Consider the following 22,256-nt stretch of genomic DNA (forward strand, 5'->3'; position numbering starts at 1 on the left):
TGCAAATCCTGAAGTCTCAGTCAGGCTCCCAAAGAAACCTTACACCTCACTGCTCCTGGGATCTTGGGGGTTGGCTGTGGTTTCAACTGCTTTGTGGTAAAACTTAGACCTCTGCCAGCTCAATCCGTGTCCTGGACAGTGTCCAAGTGGGTCAGTGCATCATCCTCGGGTCCTGGGAGCGTTTAATATCCCTGAATCACCTGTGCTGTTTTGCCTGTCTGTTAAAAATACTTAAAAATGTCGTGGAGGGAACAAATAGGGACTGGGGAGCTGGAGCAGCAGCTGTGATAAGGTTTGCAGGGTGTGTGTTTTCCAATTGGCTTGTCCTGTCCCATTTTGTTCCTGGAGACTCTGTGTTTGATGGATTTCCTTGGCCTCCTCTGCTCCTCCTCGTTTGTCTGTCTGATACCATCTCTGTTACCATGGGGATATTTACAGCCAAGGGAAGGAGATGGTTCTGTGAGGACTGAACTGCTTTAGTTGATCTCTTTGAAAAGGCATTCCAAGCAGGCACAGTGCTGAGCATTTTGAGCAGTTTTCCTTCCCCATGCAGTACCAGCACTGAGTTCTGCTCTTGGCAAGGTGAAACCTGGGGAGTGTTTGAAAAATGTTTTTGCTTTCAACTTAATTCGTCCTAAACAGAGCTCTTTGTTGTTATCTCACAGGAAGGCAGGAAAACCCCACACAGGACGTTTTAACCCAAGTTTTGTGTGTATATGGAGATTCACAGCAGAGTCCTCTTTATTACAGAAAGGTTGCACTTCTCGTGTGTGTGGTTGGCAGAGAATTCTGGCTGCTGTAGTGCTAAGTATGGAATAATTAGAACTTCACTGCATCTCTTAACTAAGAAACCTAAAACCATAATAGGGTCTACAGGATGTTGCAGAACAGTTCTTTCCATCCTAAACATTCTGTTCATAAGGCAAAGCAGCACTTGGAGCTGGTCATTTGTCACTTGTTTATTTACCAGTGTGCAGAAGGATGGATGGATGGATGATCTGGAAGGAGAAGTCAGTATTCTGAATGATCCACAGTCAGTATTTCAGCTTTCTGTGAGCATAACTTGTTCTTCAGCTAAAGCTGTTCGTACTCTGACATGTTACTTCTCATTTAACTTGAAAAATTTATGCATTTATGTAGTTACTTTGTCTCCACACGCTTCATTTGCGTTGAAATCCTCTGATTTTAAAAGCTCAGTTTGTTCAGGAATTTTATGGTGTCCTAGTCTTGTTTGAGATACACGAAGTATACATGTATAGGTATAAAACTGTGGCTAAACACAGGGTCAAAGCTGTTTTCTGTGTCAAAAGATTTCAAGAGAAACTTTAGTTTAAAGGAAATGGGAAAAATATCTGGGGTATTCTCCCAGCTCCCCCAAGGCCAGGAGAGGTGGCTTTAAAATGCCTAATTCATGGGGATGGCTTGGAGATGAGGAACATGGGCTGGTAGCCAGGCAAAACTTCACTTCCACACAATTCCTTGGGACTTGTCTTCAGGTTCTCTACTCTCTGCTGTGATTTGATTTGGCTGTTACTTCAAAAATCCTTCTGTTTTCTGCAACCAGCAGAGTAACCAGCTGCATTCTCTCCACATTAGTCCTTCTGAGCTCTGCAAATCAATGGTAGAATCCACTTCTGAGCTCAATAAGAATTGGAAGTAGCTGAGGGCAGAGGGTTGTTGAGGAGAGAACTCTCAGGAGTTGGACAGGGTGTGGCAAGAGATGCCTTCCTAGGCATGAAGTGCCTGGCTCATCAAACGTTTCATGTGTGTGGTTTAAATTAAAAATAATAAAAAAAAAAAATCAAAAAAATCATCTGCAATGCAATCTGTGCTCTAATTTGAGGACACCATTTAGTGGTTTTAATTGTGTGACAGTATTTTGGTATTTTCAATACCCAGTAGTAGGTTAATGACTGTTCCTTGAAGAATGGAGTTTATATAACACAAGTCATTACATAAGAAGGCTGATTGTGGCCTGAGGAGCAGGAGGAAAACAAATATGCAAAAATGCAAAACCCAGCAGCAGCAAACTCTGCTTTGATGGCCCTGAGAAGCCTAAAAAAATAAATACCTGGGGTGTAGCAAGGTGAAGCTCACCTTGAGGAGGGCTGTGAGGACGGGGAGGTGAAGGCACTGCAGGACACTCCAGCCATCCAGCCCTGTGCTACCACGCATTTCCCACGTGGTGGCCAGAATCGCTTCCCTTCATCCCGGTTCACAGGAAAAGGAGCAACAACCAAACAAGCAAAAAGTTACTGGCTGGCCACTTATTTTCTTTTAATTTCCCCAGAAGCTCCTGTACGTGGCCTGAGCTGGACTGACCGACACCGCGGTGAAATAAAGCCGTGGAGAACCCGAAGCACAACCTCTTCCTTGGCCCTTCCATCTGGGGTTTGACAGACGGGACAAAGTTGTTGGTATTCGTGTCCCAAAAGCGAGGGGGGTCTCCTGTGTCTGCACCATCCCAGCTTTCCTCAGGGGCCGACTGCAGGGAGGTGGGATGTGCTCAGTGTGCTCGGGGCAGGGCAGGGCACCCTCAGCCTTCCTCGGGTGCCCTTTTGGGCGCTTTCCCCGGGGCGGGGGGCGCGGGGCCGGGACCCCCCCCCCAAAAAGGGCCGCTCTCCGTGCGGGCAGCGGAGGGAGGTGCCGAGGGAAGGCGTGTGCGCGGCGGAGCCCGGGGCTCGCACCCACCGCACGGGCCGTGCCCGGACCCCCGGGCGGGCGGGCGGGGGGTCCCGGCGGGGCCCCGGCGCGGGATGCGGCCGGTCCCGCATCCCCCTCCCCGGGAGGCGAGAGGGGCCGGGGCCGACCCCGGGCGGAGGAAGGGCGGGGTGAGGATGGCGTGTGGGACTCGAAACGCGGCCAAGCGCCGCTGCCGGGGCTCCGCGTGCGGCTGCGGGGCGGGGGGAGCCCCGCAGGGCCGGCCCGCAGAGCTGCCGCCGCCGCTCGCCATGAGCCGCTCCCGGAGCAGCGCCTCCCCACGTAGGTAAATGCCCGGGGTGGGGAGGGGGCGGCCGGCGCTGCCTGGGCGCATCTCCCCGCTGCATCCCGCATCCCTCCCCTGCATCCCGCATCCCTCCCCCCGTGCGGGGCCGGCCGGCGGCGCGGAGCCACCCGCGCCCGGGAGGGGCTGGGCTGGGGGCTGCCGGCGCGGAGCGAGCGGAGGGGACACGCAGCCCCAAACCGGGAGGGTTTGCAGGGGCTTATTTTTGGGGCGGGTGGGCGCGCTGATTTCGAGGGCTGGGGGTATATTTTATTTTCAGTTCCGTTTCGCAGCGCTCCGGAGCGGGGATGATTTTGGGGAGGGTCGGGGGAGAGGATGCAATGAGGCTCCCCCGGAGTGGGTGATTTTTTTGCAGCCTGCCTCCTCCTCCTCCAGCCTCCCCCCCCCCCCCCGCACCCCGGGTTTGGCTGCCTCGCTTCCCAGTTGCTGCATGAAGGCTGTGCTTGTGGCGGCGGGTGCCCGCTCCCGGAGCCGCGCACCCGCCGCGGCGGCCGCGGCCGGGGGGGAGCCCGGGGCCAACGAACGGGGGGAGCGCCAATTTTTTTATTATTATTATTATTATTATTATTTATTTTTTTATTTTTTATATATATATATATTTTTTTTTTTTTTTTTACCTGTCACGTTCGTCCTAGAAAAATAAAAAAATAAAAAAAAAGGGGGCAGGGGCGCGGGAGCCCGAGGCATCCCCGGCACGGGGGAGTGCGTGTGTGTGCGCGGGGGGCGCCCCGCCGCCCCGCCGCCCCCCGCCGCACCGCAGCGTGCGGGCAGCGAGCGCGATGCGCCCCGCGCTCGGCTCTGCGGAATAGCGCGGCCGCCGCTCGCCCTCCGCGGGCTTGGGGCGCACGGACCCGACCGCTGGCCATCCCCTATTGATGTCCATGAATGCAAACACCATGATTTTCATGATCCTGGGCGCCTCTATCGTTATGGTAAGAGATTTTGCTTATCTCCCTCCCCTCCATCATCCCCCCCCCCTCCTCCCTTCCCCTTCCCTCCCCCCCCACCCCCCGCACCGTCCCTCAGCCTGAGCACCTCCGTGTGTGTGTGTGCGTGTGTGTGCATGTGTGTGTGCCCCGGTAAACACCAAAGATTATTTTCTTTATGACTGCTTCAGTCTTTGGCAATCAAACTAGAGTCAATGTTTTATTCCATCATCCAGAGTTGACCAGATGCCTTGGTTGTGGGCTCTTACAGGCAATAGCTTGCTTGATGGACATGAATGCGTTGTTGGACAGATTTCACAATTACATCTTACCGCATCTGAGAGGGGAAGACCGAGTTTGTCACTGCAACTGTGGAAGGTAAGTTCACCTGCAGAGGATCTTTCCCCCCCTCCCTGCCCCCCCAGCCCCTTCCCACCTCGTCTCACTGGGGAGGCACAGGGGAGGTGGTGGCCGGGGCGCTGCTGGCTGGGCTACCATCTTTGCATTCTGGCTGTGTCTCACCTTCCTCACCAGCTCCTGCATGAACACAGGGAGGGGGGGGATTTGGTTTTTTTCCGGAAGAAGAGTTTTCTGTGGGCTTGGAAGTCCATTCTCCTTTGTGTGCGTGTTTGTGTAGGTGCACCCGTGAGCCCTGCCGAAGTGAGTAACTTCGATTTAAACGTTTGTCATTTTGCCTTTGTTGTCGCTGGGCTGTGATGGTCCTCAGCCTGTTTGTGGTCTGGGTCTTGCAGTTGTGTGGCTGAAATGAAATGGGGTTTGGAGAACAGAGAGGATCCGTGCCCAGGCCGGAGTGTGGCTGTGTAGGACAGTGTCACTTTGAGGCTTTGCAATCTTTGATCGGATTTTAATTCCCTGTGGCTTTTCCTCCTGAGAGTTGTGATGCTGCTGGACACAGCACCCCGAGGAGGCTGGGCTGTGGTTTTGTGGAGCGTTCTGTGAGCCAGGTGGATGCTGTGCCAGGAGTGATGCCTTTGCTGTGCACAAGTTTATGACTGGACAAATCCCTGGCTCTCCCCATGGCTGTTGGGAATGCTGAATTCTCCTAAACAACGTCGCTCTTACGTCGTGTGTAATCACTGAAGCGCTCAGCTCGGAGCTGGGATCTGGCTGTTCCCTGTTTTCGGGCCCGGGGGCTGAGTTTTGGGGAGGTGAAATTCTCCCTTCCTTGTGGGACTGCTGTCAGTGATCCTTGTCCTGCACTCCTGGAGGCCTCGCTCCCCTCCTGTGCCTGGTTACTCACAGCCTGCAGGAGAGTTTCTTGTCTGTGGGGGAGTGAAGCAACGTGAGGCTGTGCCAGCTAAAGGACATGCTGGGGGAGCCCTCCCTTGTCACATCCAACGTTTAAACTGAGCTTTACTCCTCTTTGAGCTGCCTCTGGAACCAGCTGCATCCTGTCTCCCAGGCGTCACATCCCTCTGGTGTCCCTGGTGTGGGAGCTGAGCTGGAGCTGGGATGTGCTTCGCTTAATGAAGAGAAGCTGCTTTGCCCTTCCTGCTTCAGGCACCGAAGGTGATCGGTACCTTTCTCCCCAGACTCCCGTGGCAGAACAGCAGAGAAAGGTACAGGCAACACCTCCAGGGCCAAATTCAACCCGACCCTGGATGATACAGTAACAGACCCTAAATACCTGGTGCTCCTTGGGCACCTCAGGCATCTCCCTGTTAAGGTCAATTGGGAAGACTGGGGGCAAGAAACATCCACAGAGTTTTTGGCTTGGTTTTGGTAAGGATTAGCTTTCTCTTAGCTAATTTTTTTTGAGTCCTCTTGATGTTTTTTGCTAGTTTAGGTTTTTTTCCTCTGCCTCTACCTCTTCCTCGTCACAGCTTGGTTCAGTGGTGGTGAAAATTGGCTGCTGGCAACAGACTTTAATGTTGCCTGGAGGGACTGAGGAGTGTCAGGTCTCACTGGTGGTTTGGCAGAGTGTCCTGCCCAAGCCTGAGAAGGTGGCAGGGGGACTCTAACTCTCTGTCTGCAGAGATGCTGTGGAGGCAGATAAATTAGCCATGGCACTCTCCCCAGACATCGTTAGGTCATTTCTTCGAAAGTGCCCAAAACAGCTTCCAAATCGTCGAGCGTGGATCTGAGAGGAGGCAACAAGCAAAGTTTACCAGTTGCCTCAGGTATGTAGAAGCAGTGGCTCTTGCCAAGAGAGACATCACACCAGTCCCTGCTCCTGAGCATCGGTTCCCACGTGCTTATGCCCTGATGTAGGAGAAGCACCCCTGAGCTGTGGGACATTGTGTGGCCTCGTGCTCAGGTTTGGGGTGTGATCCCCTCTGCTCCCTGTGACCTGCCGCCCCAACACCAGTGTTTTGGGTCCTCTGATTTGAAGGCAGGTGGTACTGGATGTGCCCTGTCCTTGCTGTCAGCTCTCCAAGTGCTCTGGGCACAGGCCCTGGGCGCAGGGAGCCGTCAGCAGCTCTGCCTCGCACCAGGCAGGGCCGTGTCCTGGAGCGCGTTGTCAGCGCCGGTACTGGGGCTTGATGAAGAACTTAATTTGCCAATAACCAAAGGGAGTCCTTGGAGGAGGGAGCTGGCTGCAGTTCAGTGTGTTGCAGGGAGGAATGGGGAAAATAAGTGAATGTTGCAGAAATGGAAGGGAAGGAGGAATTGGAACAAATGAAGATTGATGTGCAGTGGGCTGAGCTGCTGCAATTAAGGTTTTCCCTCCTGCCCTGGCCTGGGTCGTGGTGTCAGTCAGACCAAATAACTCATTCAGAAATGCTTTCCTTCCACTCTCCTCCCCTGGTTGCACCCTTCCTTGGGGTGTCAGAGGGGACCCCTTCCCCAGGAATGGTCTGCCATGTCCCAGGGTGGACTGCAGACCTGGCACTGGGCATCCAGTGTACAGCAGGATGTGCTCTCCAGGAGGAACTGGAATCTGCACTGAGCTCCTGTCCCTGTGAGGGGCTGGGAGCTGTTCTGGGCTGGGGGTGGCTGTGAGCAGTGAGGGCTGGCTCTGTGTGTGTCCCACGTGCCAGCTGATGTGTGCCAGGGGATGTGGGGCTCTGTGCTGTGCCAGGCTGCCATTGCAGCATCCACAGCCTGGATCCCCCCTCCCCTGGCAGTGGGATGGGGCCTGGTTGTGTTTGCAGTTCCAGCTGAGGAGTCACTTGTCCCTGTCCACACTTTCTGCTTGCTGATGAGGGGTGCTGGGACATGGTGTTGGTCTGTGGTGGGAGGCTGGCAGGCAGCAGCATGAATTGTACCCAGGGGTGCCCCAGGCTCTGTCCATGTTTTGGGGGCTCTGGGGTCATTGTCTGCTCTGGCTGCCTCCTCAAAGAGCTCATGGGGGCTGTGCTGGGGTCTGTCCTCATGGGCAACGATGTGCCTTTCCCTGGACTCTGTTCTCCTTTCCATGGGGCACTGACCAGCAAGAAGGTCCCAGGACAAGTGGAAGGAGTGCTATATGGGTTTTTTTTCCATGTTCATGAGCACTCTGTGTGTTTGCAGTGGCTGGAGAGTGTCATTAGGGTCAAAATATTTGGGGAAGAAAACAAACCCCGTCTTCATGTGCTGCTGGAGGCTGAACACTTGGCACTGCTGGGGGGCTGATCCCAACCTTTGCCATGCCCATCCCCATGGAATCAGGACCACTGGGGCTGTTGGAGGCTGAAGGTGTTGCTCATCACTTTATGCCAGAAGCAGGGGAGCAATTTGATGAGGCAAGAGTGACCTCACTGGGCCCTGGGAGGTGCTTTTTGGGTCTGTGATGTTGGGTGGGAGCTGTGGCTGTTCTTTGTGGAGAACCAAGAGGGAGCTGGTGATACCTGTGCTGTGCAAAGTTTCAGTGACTGTTGGAGGCTGCAGGGACTGGAGCCCAAGGGTGTGGGGTACTGGGGTAATGCTGCCTGGGGCTGCTCTTGCTGCCCTGCTCCCCTGCCCAGTGCACAGAAACGTGGCCAAGGCTGGCCCATGTTTGCAGTCTTTTGAGTGACAATGTCCACTGAGCCACTATTTCCAGTTTGAGCGAGCCTGGGCTGGGCTGTGCCTTTGCCACGGGAGTGTTCCTGCTCTGATGGCTGGCATGGATGTTCCCATGGGCTGTGAGGGCTGGCAGATGTTCTCCTCATGTGGGTGGGCTGTCACCACCGGGCTGGACCCGTGGGGCTGCTCCACCAAGAGCCACAGAGCCAAGGAGGGCAGGGCTGCCAACACCCCCGGGGCCAGCAGGGAGCATCCACAGCTGTTCACTGGGAAAACAGTCCTGCCAGTTGCTTGGGAAGGGAAGCTGGTGTAGGGATAGTGGTGCATGGAGGGAGGACGTCAGCAGAGAGAGACGGGGCTGGCCCTGGCACCTGCTGCTGGTGCTGAGCCTGCACAGCCAGGCAGGGTGTGACAGGGGCTGTTCCTCTCCTAACATCTGCCTCCTGGCTGCGGGAGGGAGGGGTGACAGCCACATTTACACTCCTGCTGGCTCCTGTTGACGCCGTGCAGGAATGTGGCTGCTGGAGCAGATCCCTGGGGGAGTTGGCACTCTCTGTCCTCGGCATGTGGAGCATCCAGGCTGTCCAAATCACCGCGGTGGGTCCTCCTTGCAAAGCAGGCTCTGGCCCTACCCCCTTGGGATGTGGATGTTGCCAGGGCAGAGCAGAGCTGGGCAGGACTGCAGAGGTGTCCGAATTTCTCCGTCCCAGCCAGCAAAGGGTCCTCTCTGGAAGCAGAGAGCTGGCAGCAGATCAGGAGCTGGGTGATGTCATGCAAAGGAAAAACACCAAAGGGCGTCCGTGGAGGCAGAGTGAGCTGGAGGGAACAGATGACACCTGCATGGAGCAAAACAGCCTGGGGGGCTTGCAAGGCCCTTGTCTGGAAAGGACAGGGACCTCAGCAGCTCTGGCTTGTGTTCTCCTTGCCACTGACCTTCTGAGTGACCTTGGATGAGTCTTTCCCTCCCAGGCAAAGTGTCTCCTGTGAGCAGGGTTGGAAAGGAGCAGGAGGAGGGTCAGCTTTACCTGAGTGCCAACACCCTGCAGCAGAGCTGGGGGCCTGGCCAGCCTCGAGTCAGCTCTTCCTGTCCCGGGGATACTTCAGCCCTGCTCTCCCTGGGCCCTGATCCAGGAGGGAAAGGCTGTGCTGGACCTCTCCTGAGTGACTGATGTGCATGGAGACCCAGGCTGTTTTCCTGGGAGGGCAGCTGGGCACCAGGTGGAATGTGGAATGGTGTGAGGAGGCTGCTGGCTGGGATGCTGGTGATCCCTGGTGATCCCAGGATCCCTGCCCTGACGCTGGGATCACTCGTGAGGGTGGCACTGCTGTCATGGGGAACATTCCTGCTCTGTTTCCTCCTTTCCCAGCCACTCTGGAAAAGTCATTACACCTCTCTGCCCGCAGCCCCTCTGTGGATGTGCTGGAAGGCTGGGAATGCTCATTGCCTTGTGCTGGAGACTGTTTGGACTGCCCTGGGCTTCTGGGAGCTGTGACAGTGTGCTGTGTCCCAGGGAGATGTTTTCAGCTGTGCAGTGGTGCCACCACACTGGTGTGCAGACTGGCCCTGCTGGGAATGGCTCTGAGAGGTGTTGGGCTGTTTGGAATGTTGAGGAATGGCTGCAAGGTCAGGCAGGGATGCAGGACAGGGCAGCACTGCCCCGTGCAGGGCATTCCAGGGGGGGCTGGATAAGGCACATTCCCCAAATGCTGCTGCAGCTGGTGATGGGGAATGGGTTGGTCCAGCCAGGATGTGGCAGCTGCAGGATGAGCCCGGGAGATGTGACGTGTCCGAGGGGCAGGGACAGACACCTGCCCAGGAGGGAGCCGAGCAGAGCCGGAGCATCCATCGGTGCACGGCCACCCCCATCCCACGGGATGGGGATGTGGGAACTGTAGAGGCATTGAGGGACTCTCTGTGTTGTAAAACAAATCAGTGGATTCTTTAGAGGCTCCTGTGCTGTGCCGTGGCTGCAGCAGCCGGAGCACACACAAGGTCACTGGAAGGGACAATAGCGCTCGGGGCAGCTCGGCACTGGAACCTCCAGCCACGGCACTGCCCGGCTTGTCCTGAGGAGGAGAGGAGGTGTTCCCCCTTTGTCACACCCTGGCAGTGGGGACAGGGCTGCTACAGCTCGGGCACACACGTACAGACACACACTGTGCTCCCTTTGTCCGGCAGCTCCAGTTTGTCACCTGAGCCAGGTCCTGCCTGGCCGGGGATGAGCAGCAGATCCAACCTCTCACTCGCTGCTCACCAGACCCTTCTGCTCCTGAAGTGTGTCTGGCCTGAAGTGCTGACATTTCTGTGCCTTCCTGTGGAAGCCCCAGCACATCCAGGGTGGACACAGCTCGGGATATTCCATGATTCCCCAAGGGTGGGCACGGCTGAACGTGCATGACGTGTGAGGGGAGGTGGCACGTGATGAACTCAGTCGGAATAATTTGCCCTGGATCTGTTGTGACAACTGATACCAACTGGAACTGCCACGAATTGACCCTCGGGTTACTCGGGACATATTTTTCTTGTAAATAAATGTGGACAGAACGTGGGTTTGGCTTTTGAGGACCACGGTGTGACAGCTCTCTCACAGCAGAGGGGCTGTGGACCCCAGAGACCTCTGACTGAGGGCGGAGGTGGTGCCACTCTGAGGCAGCTTTTTGACTCTTCTCAAGGGCCTTTGGTTGGTGAAACAGGCACAGCCTTGGACCCCACAGTTCTGAAAACAAGGTTTGGCCAAAAGTGTTTGCTCTGAGGAGCCAGAACCTGGTCTCCAGCACTCCCTGCCCTCCCTGGAAGTGCCCTGGCACAGAGCTGGGGGGGGGTTCCTGTACCCACAGAGGTGACACATTCCCTCGCTGCATTCCAGAGCCATCCAGGGCACGTTCCAGTTTCCAATCCCCTTGGTATGTGGTGGGGACCTGGACCTTTGTGCACTATTAATAATGTGCTGTGCTGGTGTGACAGTGTCTGAACCACTCCTATGACATTCCCAACAGGAACCATGGGGGGTCTGTCCCTGCTCTCCTCCCCATCCCAGAGGCACCACTCAGTCCTGGTAAGGCAAGACAAAGGATGGAATTCCCTGCAGCCCAGCTCTCCCAACTGTTGCACCGACAGGAAAAATTCACTTTCCCTGAGCTTTGCTAAACCCTTTCCAGAAAACTCTGCAGAGTGGAAATGTAGCTCTGGGATCTCCTCTGTATGGAACTATCCTGGTAGCTCAGGGTTCCCAAAAAAGCTGCTTTTCTGGGGAGCTTTAGAGACAGGAGGTTTTATTTTTTAAGGAAACTTGCACTTGGGATCCAGCTTTGATTTCTGATACTTGGGTAATTAAGTTGCCAAATCCAGACAGGTCAAAGGTTTTATTCTCTATTGAATTTTGCCTCCCATGAAGTAAAGGAGACTTCAGCTCTGAGCGTGGCCTGTGGAATCACGGGGTGTTGGGAACAGTGAGCACAAGGAAAGGGAGCTGAGAAAGGAGAGCCAGGCCCTCCCAGCTGCCCCTGCCCAGCCCAGGGATGAGCACAGGGAGTGAGGAGAGCTGGAGGAGATCCCACTGCAGTGTGCAGAGTCAGCCTGCACCGAGCAGGGACAAGGCAGGGAGGAGGTGACTGTGTCCCTTCCCTCTGCCCAGCAAGGGAACAAGAGCTGTGCAGGGAGCAGGATGGGGGGAAAACCCCTTGGGAAGTGTGTGAGGAGAGCCCTGGATCCTGTGTTAGCACAGCTGGCTGTGCTGCATGTGTGTGACCTGTGTGTGTGTCACATCCCTCAGCACTGAGGGGTTTGGCAGAGGGAAGGGGGGGACTCCAGGACTTTCTTCTTCTTCTGGTCCTGGACTGAGATTGTCCATGAAAACCACCTCATGTGTGGGGAGAGGTCTGTGCTCACTTCCTGGGGTTGGGTCTGTGTCCTGGATGTGTCTGGGAAGTTTTGCTTCTCTGAGCCTCAGAGATGCTTTTGGTCTCCCAGGGGGTTGTGGCACTGTGGTGCAGAGGGGACACACAACAGGTCCTGCTGAGGAATTCCAGCCCTGGATCACCTCAAGGAGCCCAGGTTTTGGGAGGTGTCTGTGGATTCTGTGCCTGTGTTGCAGGAAGCAAAAGGGAGTAGGTCAAGGACCTAACAGGTGGCCCCGTGTCATGGAACACAGGAGGGGTGCGTGCAGGGATTTGGGAAGTGTGGAATATGACACGTGTGTGTGCAGGGATTTGGGAAGCTTGAACATGGCTGGTCTGTGTGCAGGGATTTGGGAATTGTGGAACACGGGAGGTGTGTGAGACTTCTCTTTTCCCCCCCTGCCAAGTTGGCTGTGTTCATGGGAAATCTCCCAGTCATGGCAAGAGCTCCCTTTTGAGGAGCCCTCCCTCTCACACCCTCCGCCCTTGGGTTTTTCTCAAGCCAAATGAGGGAAAAACCAAATGAGGGCTGCCCTTACCCTGAGGTTTCTGTGAGCTGCCATCAGAGCTGGCCTGGAGGCATCTCCTTCTGTTGCATCCCAGTCTGGTCCCTTTGTTGGATGGAAATGGGGACTGGACACGGCTGGATGGGCTGGCTTCCCACTTCCCACCCCTGTGCTATGGCACCGGGCTGTGCCAGCCCTGCCAGCGCCGGTGCCTCTGGTGCAGGTGGCCCCCATTAAGTCGTCGCCGAGATTAGGGCTGTTTTCAGAAGGTTCCTTTGAGTGGAGGTTTGTTTGTGTAAATATTTGGACGTTTCTCAGGCGTGATTATCGAGCAACCTGCACCTCATGCATATTCAGAGGCCTCGGCGATTGCCTCCTCTCCTGCGAGTGGGAGCGGGGCCGGGGCCGTGGCTGGGGGAGGGACGGGATGCTGGGGATGCTCGGGATGCTGGTGGCAGCACTGGGAGAACCCGTGCAGCTCTGCCCCGAGCTGGGAGCACTGGTGATGCCCCCAGTGCCAGGACTGCAGCGGTGCCCGCAGTGCTGGAGGTGCCCTGGGCTCCCTGGAGCAGGGACAGCCCCTGCCCTGCAGTGCCCAGCTCTGGGGGAGGCAGAGGGAGGGGGCAGGAGGGCTGAGCACAGAGCCTGGGTGGCCCCGGGGCTCTTGGCTGCTCCCCAGGAAGGCTCTGGGCTGTGGAAAGCAGAGGCAGAGGCTCCAGAGCAGCTTGTTTTGCATCCCTGCTCCCCCATCATCTGGGATCCTCCCACCCCACAGGCTCAGCTCTCAGGGACCTGTCACTGCTGATCCCCTCCCATTCAACCCCCACAGACCTGCCTGATTTTTTCTACTCTACAATTCCCTCACTCCATCCCTGCCATTTTCCTGCTTTTTCCAAGTTAACCAGGGTTTTCCAAGCAGTTCAGCTTCACCCCAACCTCGGTCTCCATCACCTCATTGCACAAATGAACCCAGTCACCCTTCTGGCATGAGGCACAGGGCCAGCCCCTCCAAACCTCTGAGAGAGATGGAAGCCTTGGAAAACTCTGGAGCTGGGAGTGCTGCTCCTTTACCCCAGAGGTGTTCAGGGCCCTGGAAGGGGGGTTGCCAACTGCTCCCGTGCTGGGAGGGATTCTTCTATCTCCTACAGGCAGGAATTGCTGCCTGGTCCTTGAGGAACATCCCAAACTGCCTTGGTCATGCAGCAGGAGAGCCTGAGGTGGTCTTGGATCTTGTGTGCAGGAGGAATTCCTTCCTCTGCTGTCAGAGGAGGAATTCAGGGATGCTTTCACGAGCCTCCTCCGTGGCTATGAACACTCTCTGCTCTGATATGGGAAGGACAGAAGTCTCATTTCACTCTGGGACATGGAGCAGAACAGCTCACCCCTGGGGCTGCCCTGCAGAGCAGGGAGGGGACAGTTCTCCCTCCGGCCAGGGGACGAGTGGTGGTGGCCCTTGCAGGGCCACACAGCTGCTCCCAGCCCGTGTGTGCTCACAGGGACAAGGCATTAGTGACCTCTGCCTCCAACACAGGCAGCTGTGACCTTTGTGTCCCTGGGGTGGCTGCTCCGACCTCGTGCTCTGCTTAATATTTGATGAGGAAAAACTCGGGCGCTGGGAGCTCCTGTCGGGAGCGCGACACGAGCCCCGGGGTCAGGTTTCTGTGCTTTCCCACCCTCCTCCCTGCCAGTTCCTCCGCTGACATCAGCACCAAGAGCCAGGACAGCACGTCATATCCCTGGAATGGTGTCAGGAGCTGGGAGGATGGTGTCAAACCATCCATAACTGGGTGGACGAGGCGCTGACCCTTCTCCCTGTGCGTGTTCCCCGCCACAGGCATCATGTCCATTACGTTATCCCGTACGACGGGGACCAGTCGGTGGTGGACTCCTCGGAGAATTACTTTGTGACTGACAATGTAACCAAGCAGGAGATTGACCTGATGCTGGGACTTTTGCTGGGCTTTTGTATAAGCTGGTTTCTGGTGTGGATGGACGGGGTTCTCCACTACGCAGTGCGAGCCTGGAGAACCAGCCGACGGTATGGTAAGTGCAGCCCCACGGGCTCCTCCTCTGCCCTAAAACCCCTTCCCCTGCCCTTGGAAGCTGGCGGAGAGGGAGGAGATCCACACTCCTGCCACGTTTATTCCACGTGGGTTTGGCACCAGTCTGGCCAGATGTATCCCAGCCCTTTTTATCCCAGGAGTTGGGCTCGATGATCCCTCGTGGGTCCCTTCCAGCTCAGGAGATTCCATGATTGTCTGACAGAAGCAGGAATGTTGATGTGGGAATAGCCAGCTGAGGATCCCAGCCCCGAGGGCTGTGCTTTGGAAAGGGTAATGTCTGTGTGGGTGCAAAAGGGTGTGGGATGAAAAGGAAGGTCTTTCCCTGCGGGCAGGATGGTGATGGGGGTTCTGTGGCTGCTCATTTGGGCAGAATGTTTTCAGGTCAGACCAAACCTCAAAAAGCTGGATATAAAAAAAAAAAAAAAATTAGAAAAAATCTGGATTTTTCCAATTTACAACCAGGTTTATGCTGATGGAGAGCAGCCTTGTGTGGTTGTACAAACCTGTGACACTGTGATGACAGTGACAGACATCTGTGCTGTGTTACCTGAGGTTTCCCACCCTCACTGCTGTCCAGATGTGTCCAGATGTGGTGACATCAGCCCCGCAGGGAAAAGTGTGGGGCAGACTAGTTAGTCTTTGGACCAGTAAGCTCAGCATCCTGAATTAACACCCTCAGAAGGACAAACAGATGCTCCTTCCCCTCCCCAGTTTGCTCCCTCAGCATGGGCACCTCATGGACTTTAATCTTTGGAAGGGAAAAAAAAAATAGACAGAAAAACTATTAATCCAGGGAATGGCTTGAAATTCCCTCACACTGTACCCATAAATCTCGGTGTCTCCAGCTCTGACTGATGGTGTCTGTGAAATTACAACTCAGAGGAGAAGGAGAGCGAGCAAGAGAAAGATTTATCTGCAAAATTCTAATTAGGGAAGTGGACTATCTCTCACTGAAAACTCAGATAAAAATGATATTAATTTCCCATTAGTCTTCCCAAATCCTGTGTGAGCAGGCTCTGAGTCAGGACTCCCTCCAGGCTGTGGTGCTGCTGTTTCCCAGAGCAGAATGGTAACTGGTTTGCAGTGGGATCTCAGGTGCTGAGCCAGCGTTGGGGTCCTGACCCCCCTGCTTTCCATCAGAGCACCTTTGCTGTGACCTCCTCGGGGCCCATGAGGTCAGGGCTGGCAGGAGATGTTGTGGTGAGCAGGGGAATATTGTTCTCCAGAGCTGGAGCTGTGAGCTGCAGTTGTGTTATCACCATCTAACTCACCCCTCGTGAGTGGAGACCGCAGAGGATTTTATTTTTAGTAATTAATTTAGTATTTAAGCTAATTGATCTCTTTTGTTTCGTTTTTTTTTCTTCCTCCCTGTCTATGCCTATTCTAAGCCTTTAAGAAGGGTTTGGCCAATGGTACAATGTTCTTTTAGGTATTTCCTATTCATTCAAATCATCTGTGCAAATTTAAAGGCAATAAGCAGAAAGGAATCCTATTTCTTTTTGGAACAAAGCTGAAATTTTCTTCTGAAGAGAGAAATGGTGCCTGGGAGTGCGAGACAGGGGTAGGGTAATACAAATTCTCTGCTGGTACAGGATGAGGAGCCCTCCCTGAAAAAGATGAGCACCACTTAGCAGTGACTCAATGTCACATTGGGGCCTGATCAGCTTAAATCGTGGTCTGTTAGAATAACCTATAGCTCCTTCCTGATGGGAGGGATTGCCCAAAATAGCAAACATTCTATGGAAGCTCAGACATCAGGCTGTGGCTGGTCAGAGCAGTCACAGCCACCTCATGGTAGCTGCAATCAGGGGCTCAGGCTCCTTTGGGATGGAAAAGACCCCTGAGATCATCGAGTCCAACCATTTCCCAGCACAGTTGTTTAACTTCACACCATCTGTCGTTTTCTGGGGCTTCCCAGCTGCCCTTTGTGGGATTTCTGGGGGGAATCACCCCGAACTCTGGTGGAACAGGACGGCAGGGGGAGGTTTGGGGGCTCAGAGCTGAAGCACTGGGGGATAAAATGACACTGTCCAGGCTGCACGAGCTGAGGGGCAGAGAGTGACCCAGTGCTGCCACATCCACCTCATCCCTGTTCCATCCTGAAGGGAGGAACTCAAGGGTGGCTTTGCCAAGGCTCGGGCTGGTGGGGCAGCACAGCTCTCACCATTCCCGTCACACCTCACCTTCCTTCTCCCTTCTGCTCTTCCAGACAACTCCTGGTCTTGGATTCCCAAATTTTGTAACTTGAAGGAGTTCAGGAAGCGTCACCACAGGCAGTACGAGGAGGCGACCGGGAACATGGTGCACATCAAACAGAAGCTGTACCACAACGGGCACCCCAGCCCGCGGCACCTCTGAGGGAACCTCCCCCCCTCCGCAGACTGCAGGGAGCTTTTAAAAAAACAAAAAAAAAAAACAACAAAAAAAAAGGACTTTGCTCTTCTTCCAGCCGGACCAGCAGCTTCTGGTTTGCTCCTCCATGGAAGCCCAGCCGAGGAGAGGATTTTACTGATCCGTATCCCCGGGACGCGCCACGATGCACAACTAAAGCCAGTCCTGGATGCCACGCAGCCAAGACACTGCACTGTGTTCCACATTTTATTGTCAGACTTGTGTATATATGTAAAAAAAAAAAAAAAAAAAAAAAGCAGACGAACTAAAACAAACAAAAAAAAAAAAAAGAGAGAGAAAGAGAGAAAAGAGATTTGCATTATACTTTCAAGCCCTCCCCTCCCCCCCCGAATTTTCCCCGGCATTCCCGGCTGTCCTGCACATCCAGCTGCCCCCGAGGGGAATGTTGGCCGAGGGGATGGAGGTGGGACAGCACGAAGAAGATGCAGAGTGTCTCGTCCAAGAGCTCAAATCCCCCGTTTCTTTGGTCCTTTGGCTTGGTTTTGCTCTGCCCTGTCCCTTCTGTTGCTAAAATGGCTTTGGCTGGTCACAGGTTTGGATGGGCACTGCTGCCAGCGGGCTGGGAAGGCACAGTGTCCCTTTTTGCTTTGGTTCATGTTTTGGGGAGTCGCTGTGGAGGGAAGGAAATCCTGGGAATGTGTAAGTGGTTTGTTGTTTGAGTTGCTGTATACACTGAAACCTGCCTTAAGCAATCCAGGGAATTTTAGTGCCGGGGGAACGCCCCGTGAGGTGCCAGCCCATGGGGCAGGGCTGGCCCTGCCTGGGTCACCCCTCTGGTGGGATCTTGGTGGTGTCAGTGCTGTCGTTCTTCACTAGAGCTGGAGGGGAGGGAGGGAGGGAGGAGTGGATGATATTGGATCTGACTTTGCACCCCGATCATACCCCTCTGCTCATAAACACCCCCCACCCCTTACCTGGGAGCAAAGGAACTGCTCTCCCCCTCTTTTGGAGGGAGAGCCCAAGGCCCTGGTTAAACCACCCCAAAAACATTGGCAGTGCAGTGAGAGGGTCCTGTGAACAGTCTCACTCCCCCTGCACATGAACAAACACCTATTTCTCGTGCTCCTGCCCTGAGCTGAAACAGCAGCAGGTTCGGGCTTGGCTTGAGGGACACAGAGATGTGGACCCCAAACCAAACTCCTCTACAGAGCCAAATGTCCCAAATGTCCCACGTTCACATGGTTGAATCAAAGCATGAGGATGCTCTGATGTGGTTTTGTCTTTGCTTCCCCCAGTCACATCTCAGGTGTGGGTTTTAAGGTCTGAGTGTGACCGAGGGTCTGAAACCATCCTCCACACCCAGAGACCTCCTTCCCCTGCAGGCAGAGGTGCCTGAAGGAGCTGACAAAGCCCCTGTGTGGTGGTGTCTGATCCCTGCAGTGGGTCCTGTTCTGCTGGTGGGGAGAGAGAGAATTGATTGAGAGGAATAAAGGAGGGAGATGCCCCAAGAAGTTAAGGTGGTAGCCCCGAAATCACGTCTCCTTCATTCACCATTTTGTATGGAGTGGGTTTGTGCTCAGATGGGGAAAACACCCAGGATAAAAGAGGATGAATACTGGCAGAAACTGCTGGTTTATTCCATGGATTCCTTGACACTGGCAGTGGCCTCCTGTTGTTTGATGGCAATATCTGTGGAGGGAGACGGACACCATCACTCCAGCTCTTTCCTCCCTGCTTCAGCTTCTGTGTCTTGGTTTTTTTTGTTTTTAATTTGCTATGCCGAGGGTCAGTTCAGTTAATTACAAGCCCCAAGAGCCAAACATTCCCATTTCTCTGCCATTCCTACCTTTGCTATTCCCTAGGGCCTCTTGTCTTGGAGCCCCAGTTTCTGTCTGGGCCTAAATAATTGCCTGGTCCATACTTATGTCTGTTTGACTGTCTGTCATTCTGGGTTCCCTGTGGCTGGAATGTCTGCAGCCACCTGTTGGGATCTAAGGAATGACTTTTTCCTGGAGCAGCTCCTTTCCAAGACACACAGCTTTGCACCCTCCTTGTGCCATGGCACACACTGAAGTGGCAGGGAAGAGCAGGTCTTGTGTTATCAACTTGTCTTCAGGTGGGACAACATTTTGTAGGGGAGAAAATTCCATCATGGTAAGGAGAATATCTCTGGAACTAGTTATGGGGGGGAAAAAAGCACTTTAAATAATCTTTCCACTTGAAGCCTCTCAAGAGAGAGACTTAAGGCAGTGACTTAGACTGAATATAAAGCCTGGTTCTGCCCTGCTCTAGCAGCTGACCTTGGTTGAAATATCATTAAATATGGGACAGCTGGAAAGAGTGAAGTGATGGCTCTCACTCATTAAGTCTGATCTGTCTGATCCACAGCAAAATTTCAGAAGAGCCTGAGGCTCTTGGAAGAAGGAGAAAAAAAAATCCCACACAATACATAATCCCATTATTTAAGAACAGAATTTTTTTTTTTTATTTGGGCCTGTAGCTCTCACCTCGTGAGCCTCTCTCTTGTTCACACAGTCAAAAAAAAATAAATCAAAGATAATCTCAGTGCAATTAAATTTACTGGGAGTTATTTACTAGTCTTCAATGCACAGAAACCAGACGTGTCCCAGCACAAACTAAACCAGTGGGGAACTTACAAGATCTTTGATTCTCATCCTTAATAAAGATGGAGTAAAATTCCTTCCCATGCAGGGAGGGAATTCTACTACCTGACCCACGAGATCTGCTGCATCTTCTGTGCAGGGTGGTTTCAAACAGCTGAGCAGCTCCTGGTGTGAGGTGGGTTTTCCTCTGAGTCCTGGAAGCTGCTGTAGATTCCAGCCTATGGAGCAGAGATGGGAATGTGCCTGTTTTGGGGCTGGATAAGGTCCCTCACAGGTCAGGCTGCAGCGGTGAGAACCCCCTGCACAGGAGCAGCTCAGTCCCACGGGATATTTAATGGCCAAAAAAAAGATAGACAAGGGCTGTTCCCCACAGCCACGTGTCTGCCACGTCCTCTCTCCAGGGAACGACGTGACAAAGCCCCCAGAGAAGCAGAAGGTGAGGGAGGTTTTTGGGTATCACAGAACCCCATCACTGTCACTGCCCTGCAGCCCCTGCTCTCCCTGCCTGCCACCATCACTGCTGTCCCTGTGCCACCTTCTCAGCTGATCCTGCTCCAGTGGGAGTCTTCCCAGCCCTGTCTGATGTGTACTCTCTTGTTCCTTTGTCCCCGTGAGGTCGCTGCTCTTGCTGTCAGCTCAGTTGTCCGTGGTCCTGCTGTTCCTCTGTGCATGTGTCTGTTTTGCTTCTCTCTGCTGTGGGGGTGTTTTCTCCTTGTTTAATTGTCCCAGATGTACTAGTGTTGACTTGTTTGTTGTTCTCTTGCCTCTGATCCAGTCTTCACACACACACACACACACAAAATAACAAACCAAAAAACCAACCACAGATGGAAACAATAACAACAACAAAAACAACAACCACCCAAACCCAGAGACAACCCCAAGCAAAAAGGGTTTGGTTGGGAGCAAGTGACTTCAGCATCAGGGAGTTGACAAAACAAGGGCAGGGAGGGAGAAAAGGGGGTGCAGAGCTGGCAGCTGTGCCTGTGGTGGCAGCTCTGTGGGACACGGGAATGGGATCTGCAGGACAGGGGAGTGGGAAGTGTGGGCCACTCGCAGCACTCGCCCGCCAGATGCTTTGAGGGAGGCTCTGATGGTGGTGGTGGGGTTTGTGGGCTATTTTTAGAGCAGAGGCAGAGCTTAAAACTGTGTATGTCGATCCTCCAGAGCTGGGATTGGCACTGGGAATGTTCTCCTGCGTTTTTGGTGTGAGGAGCCCAGGTCTGGCTGCCTGCACACCCCATGGGTGTGTGCTGGGGGTTGGGAGCTGCTGCAAAGGGGAAGAGTGGGAAGACAGGTGGAGAAAAGCAGGGGATTGAGAAATCCATTGCATCAACCAGTAGCTCCTTTTTAAAATCAAATCCTGTCCTCGGTACCAGCACTGCTGAATAAACCCCTTTTACCCATAAAAACAACAAGAAGGACCCTTCCTCGTTGAGAAACAGTTTGGGAAGGTGTCTCCTGTGATTCCATCCATCCATCCATCTGTCCACTGTGCCCTCTTACTGCTCAGCCAGCCCTTGAGCCAGCCAGGGACACATCAACTGGCCCATCCTGGCTGAAGTACCTGGCAGCACTTTATCCATAATCAGTCAAAGACCAGGAGGGAGCCTGGAACGTGTGTTCCGGGCACTGACAGCAGGGTGGGGTGGTTTTAGTTACTCTCACTGCTATTCTACCTCATTTTCTGGTTGTGCTCAGCTGTGAGAGGAGAATCCCTGATCAAAAGGAGTATTAAACACAGCCACTAAGGTGATTAAGGGACTGGAGCATCCCTTCTGTGAGAGAAGGCTGGGAAAGCTGGGGCTGTTCAGCCTGGGGAAGAGAAGGTACATAAATACCTGGAGGGAGGGTGCAAGGAAGGCAGAGCCAGGCTTTTTAAGTGGTGCACCAGAGGCAGTGGGCAAAACAACAAATTATGGGGGGATCTACCTGAACATCATGAATCTCTTTTTTTACTGGGAGGGTGGCTGAGCATTGGGACAAGTTGCCAGAGATGTGGAGTCTCTGTCCTTGGAGACAGTCAAAAGCCAGCTGGAGGTGGTTCTCAGGCAGCCTGCTCTGGGGAGCTGTGCTTGAGAAGGAGAATTGGACTAAATGAATTCCAGAGGTCCCTTCCAGATCAAACCATTCTGTGAAAAAAAAAGCCATGCAAGAGGTGCCAGGGGAGCTGGGGCTGAAGAGACCCAGAGCTGGTGGTTGAAGCCCACGGCAGGCAGTGCAGACACAAACAGCAACAGCCTCTGCTTGCCTTGGATAAGGTCTAGGTGAGCCCAGGCAGGAGAAAGCCCTGACCCGAGGTCATTCCCCAGCTTGGGAGAAAGCACATGGTGAAAAGAGAGGGGGATGTTCACCTTCCAGAGAGCCCTGCAGGAGGTGGAGGTTGGCAGGGGATCAGTGGCACAGGGAGCTCAGTCTCATTCCAGATCTCACCCCAGTAGCATTTAATATTCAGTGCTGCACTGATGGAGAGTGTGGGTTATGAAGGCCTCTTCTGGGTTCAGGAGGCTTTGAAGGCACAAACAGCCAACAGAAAATCCCAGAGCACCTCTGGATGGGAAAGAACAGAAGTACTTCCATCACTAGAGTGTGTGGTACAAGCAGACACTCGGATCAATCGTTTTCCACCCTGGATACGTTGGTGGGACAGATCTGTGCTTCAGTGAGAGGCAACAGGATGTAGGGCAGGGAATAGATGGGGCAGGGACACAGGATTGCTGGTTCTACCCTAGGATGGGGTGTCGTCTCAGCCCAGCTCACTGGGGTGCCCAGGAGAATGTGAAGCAGCAAGTGAATTTAGTGAAAAAAATTTAAAAAAGCCGAGTCTACAATCTTTCTGCAGGGGGCTGTTGGGGCAAAGAAGGAAGCAGAGGAGTGGGAAAGCGTGGCAGGTGTAAGGAGGAGCTGGGCTGCCAGTCTGCTGGATCCTGGTGGGC

At 54.1% G+C, this 22,256-nt stretch overlaps 1 protein-coding gene across 3 annotated transcripts; it reads left to right on the forward strand.

Moving 5' to 3' along the window:
* The first annotated feature begins 2,795 nt into the window (after positions 1-2,795).
* Positions 2,796-16,991, forward strand: TMEM240 (transmembrane protein 240). 3 transcript variants are annotated; one of them, XM_027658203.1, is made up of 4 exons: positions 2,796-2,986; positions 4,202-4,308; positions 14,116-14,324; positions 16,554-16,991. In XM_027658203.1, exons 2-4 carry the CDS (start codon positions 4,217-4,219, stop codon positions 16,700-16,702), a joined length of 450 nt encoding a protein of 149 aa, XP_027514004.1. In that variant the 5' UTR covers positions 2,796-2,986; positions 4,202-4,216; the 3' UTR covers positions 16,703-16,991. The 3 variants fall into 3 exon arrangements, with proteins under 3 accessions (XP_027514004.1, XP_027514003.1, XP_027514002.1); XM_027658202.1 differs by lacking the exon at positions 2,796-2,986 and adding an exon at positions 3,650-3,936; XM_027658201.1 differs by lacking the exon at positions 2,796-2,986 and having other exon boundaries at positions 4,049-4,308.
* Positions 16,992-22,256: the final 5,265 nt, after the last annotated feature.

Source organism: Corapipo altera, unplaced genomic scaffold (assembly GCF_003945725.1).
Source record: "Corapipo altera isolate COAL_440 unplaced genomic scaffold, ASM394572v1 301, whole genome shotgun sequence".
NCBI lineage: Eukaryota > Metazoa > Chordata > Aves > Passeriformes > Pipridae > Corapipo > Corapipo altera.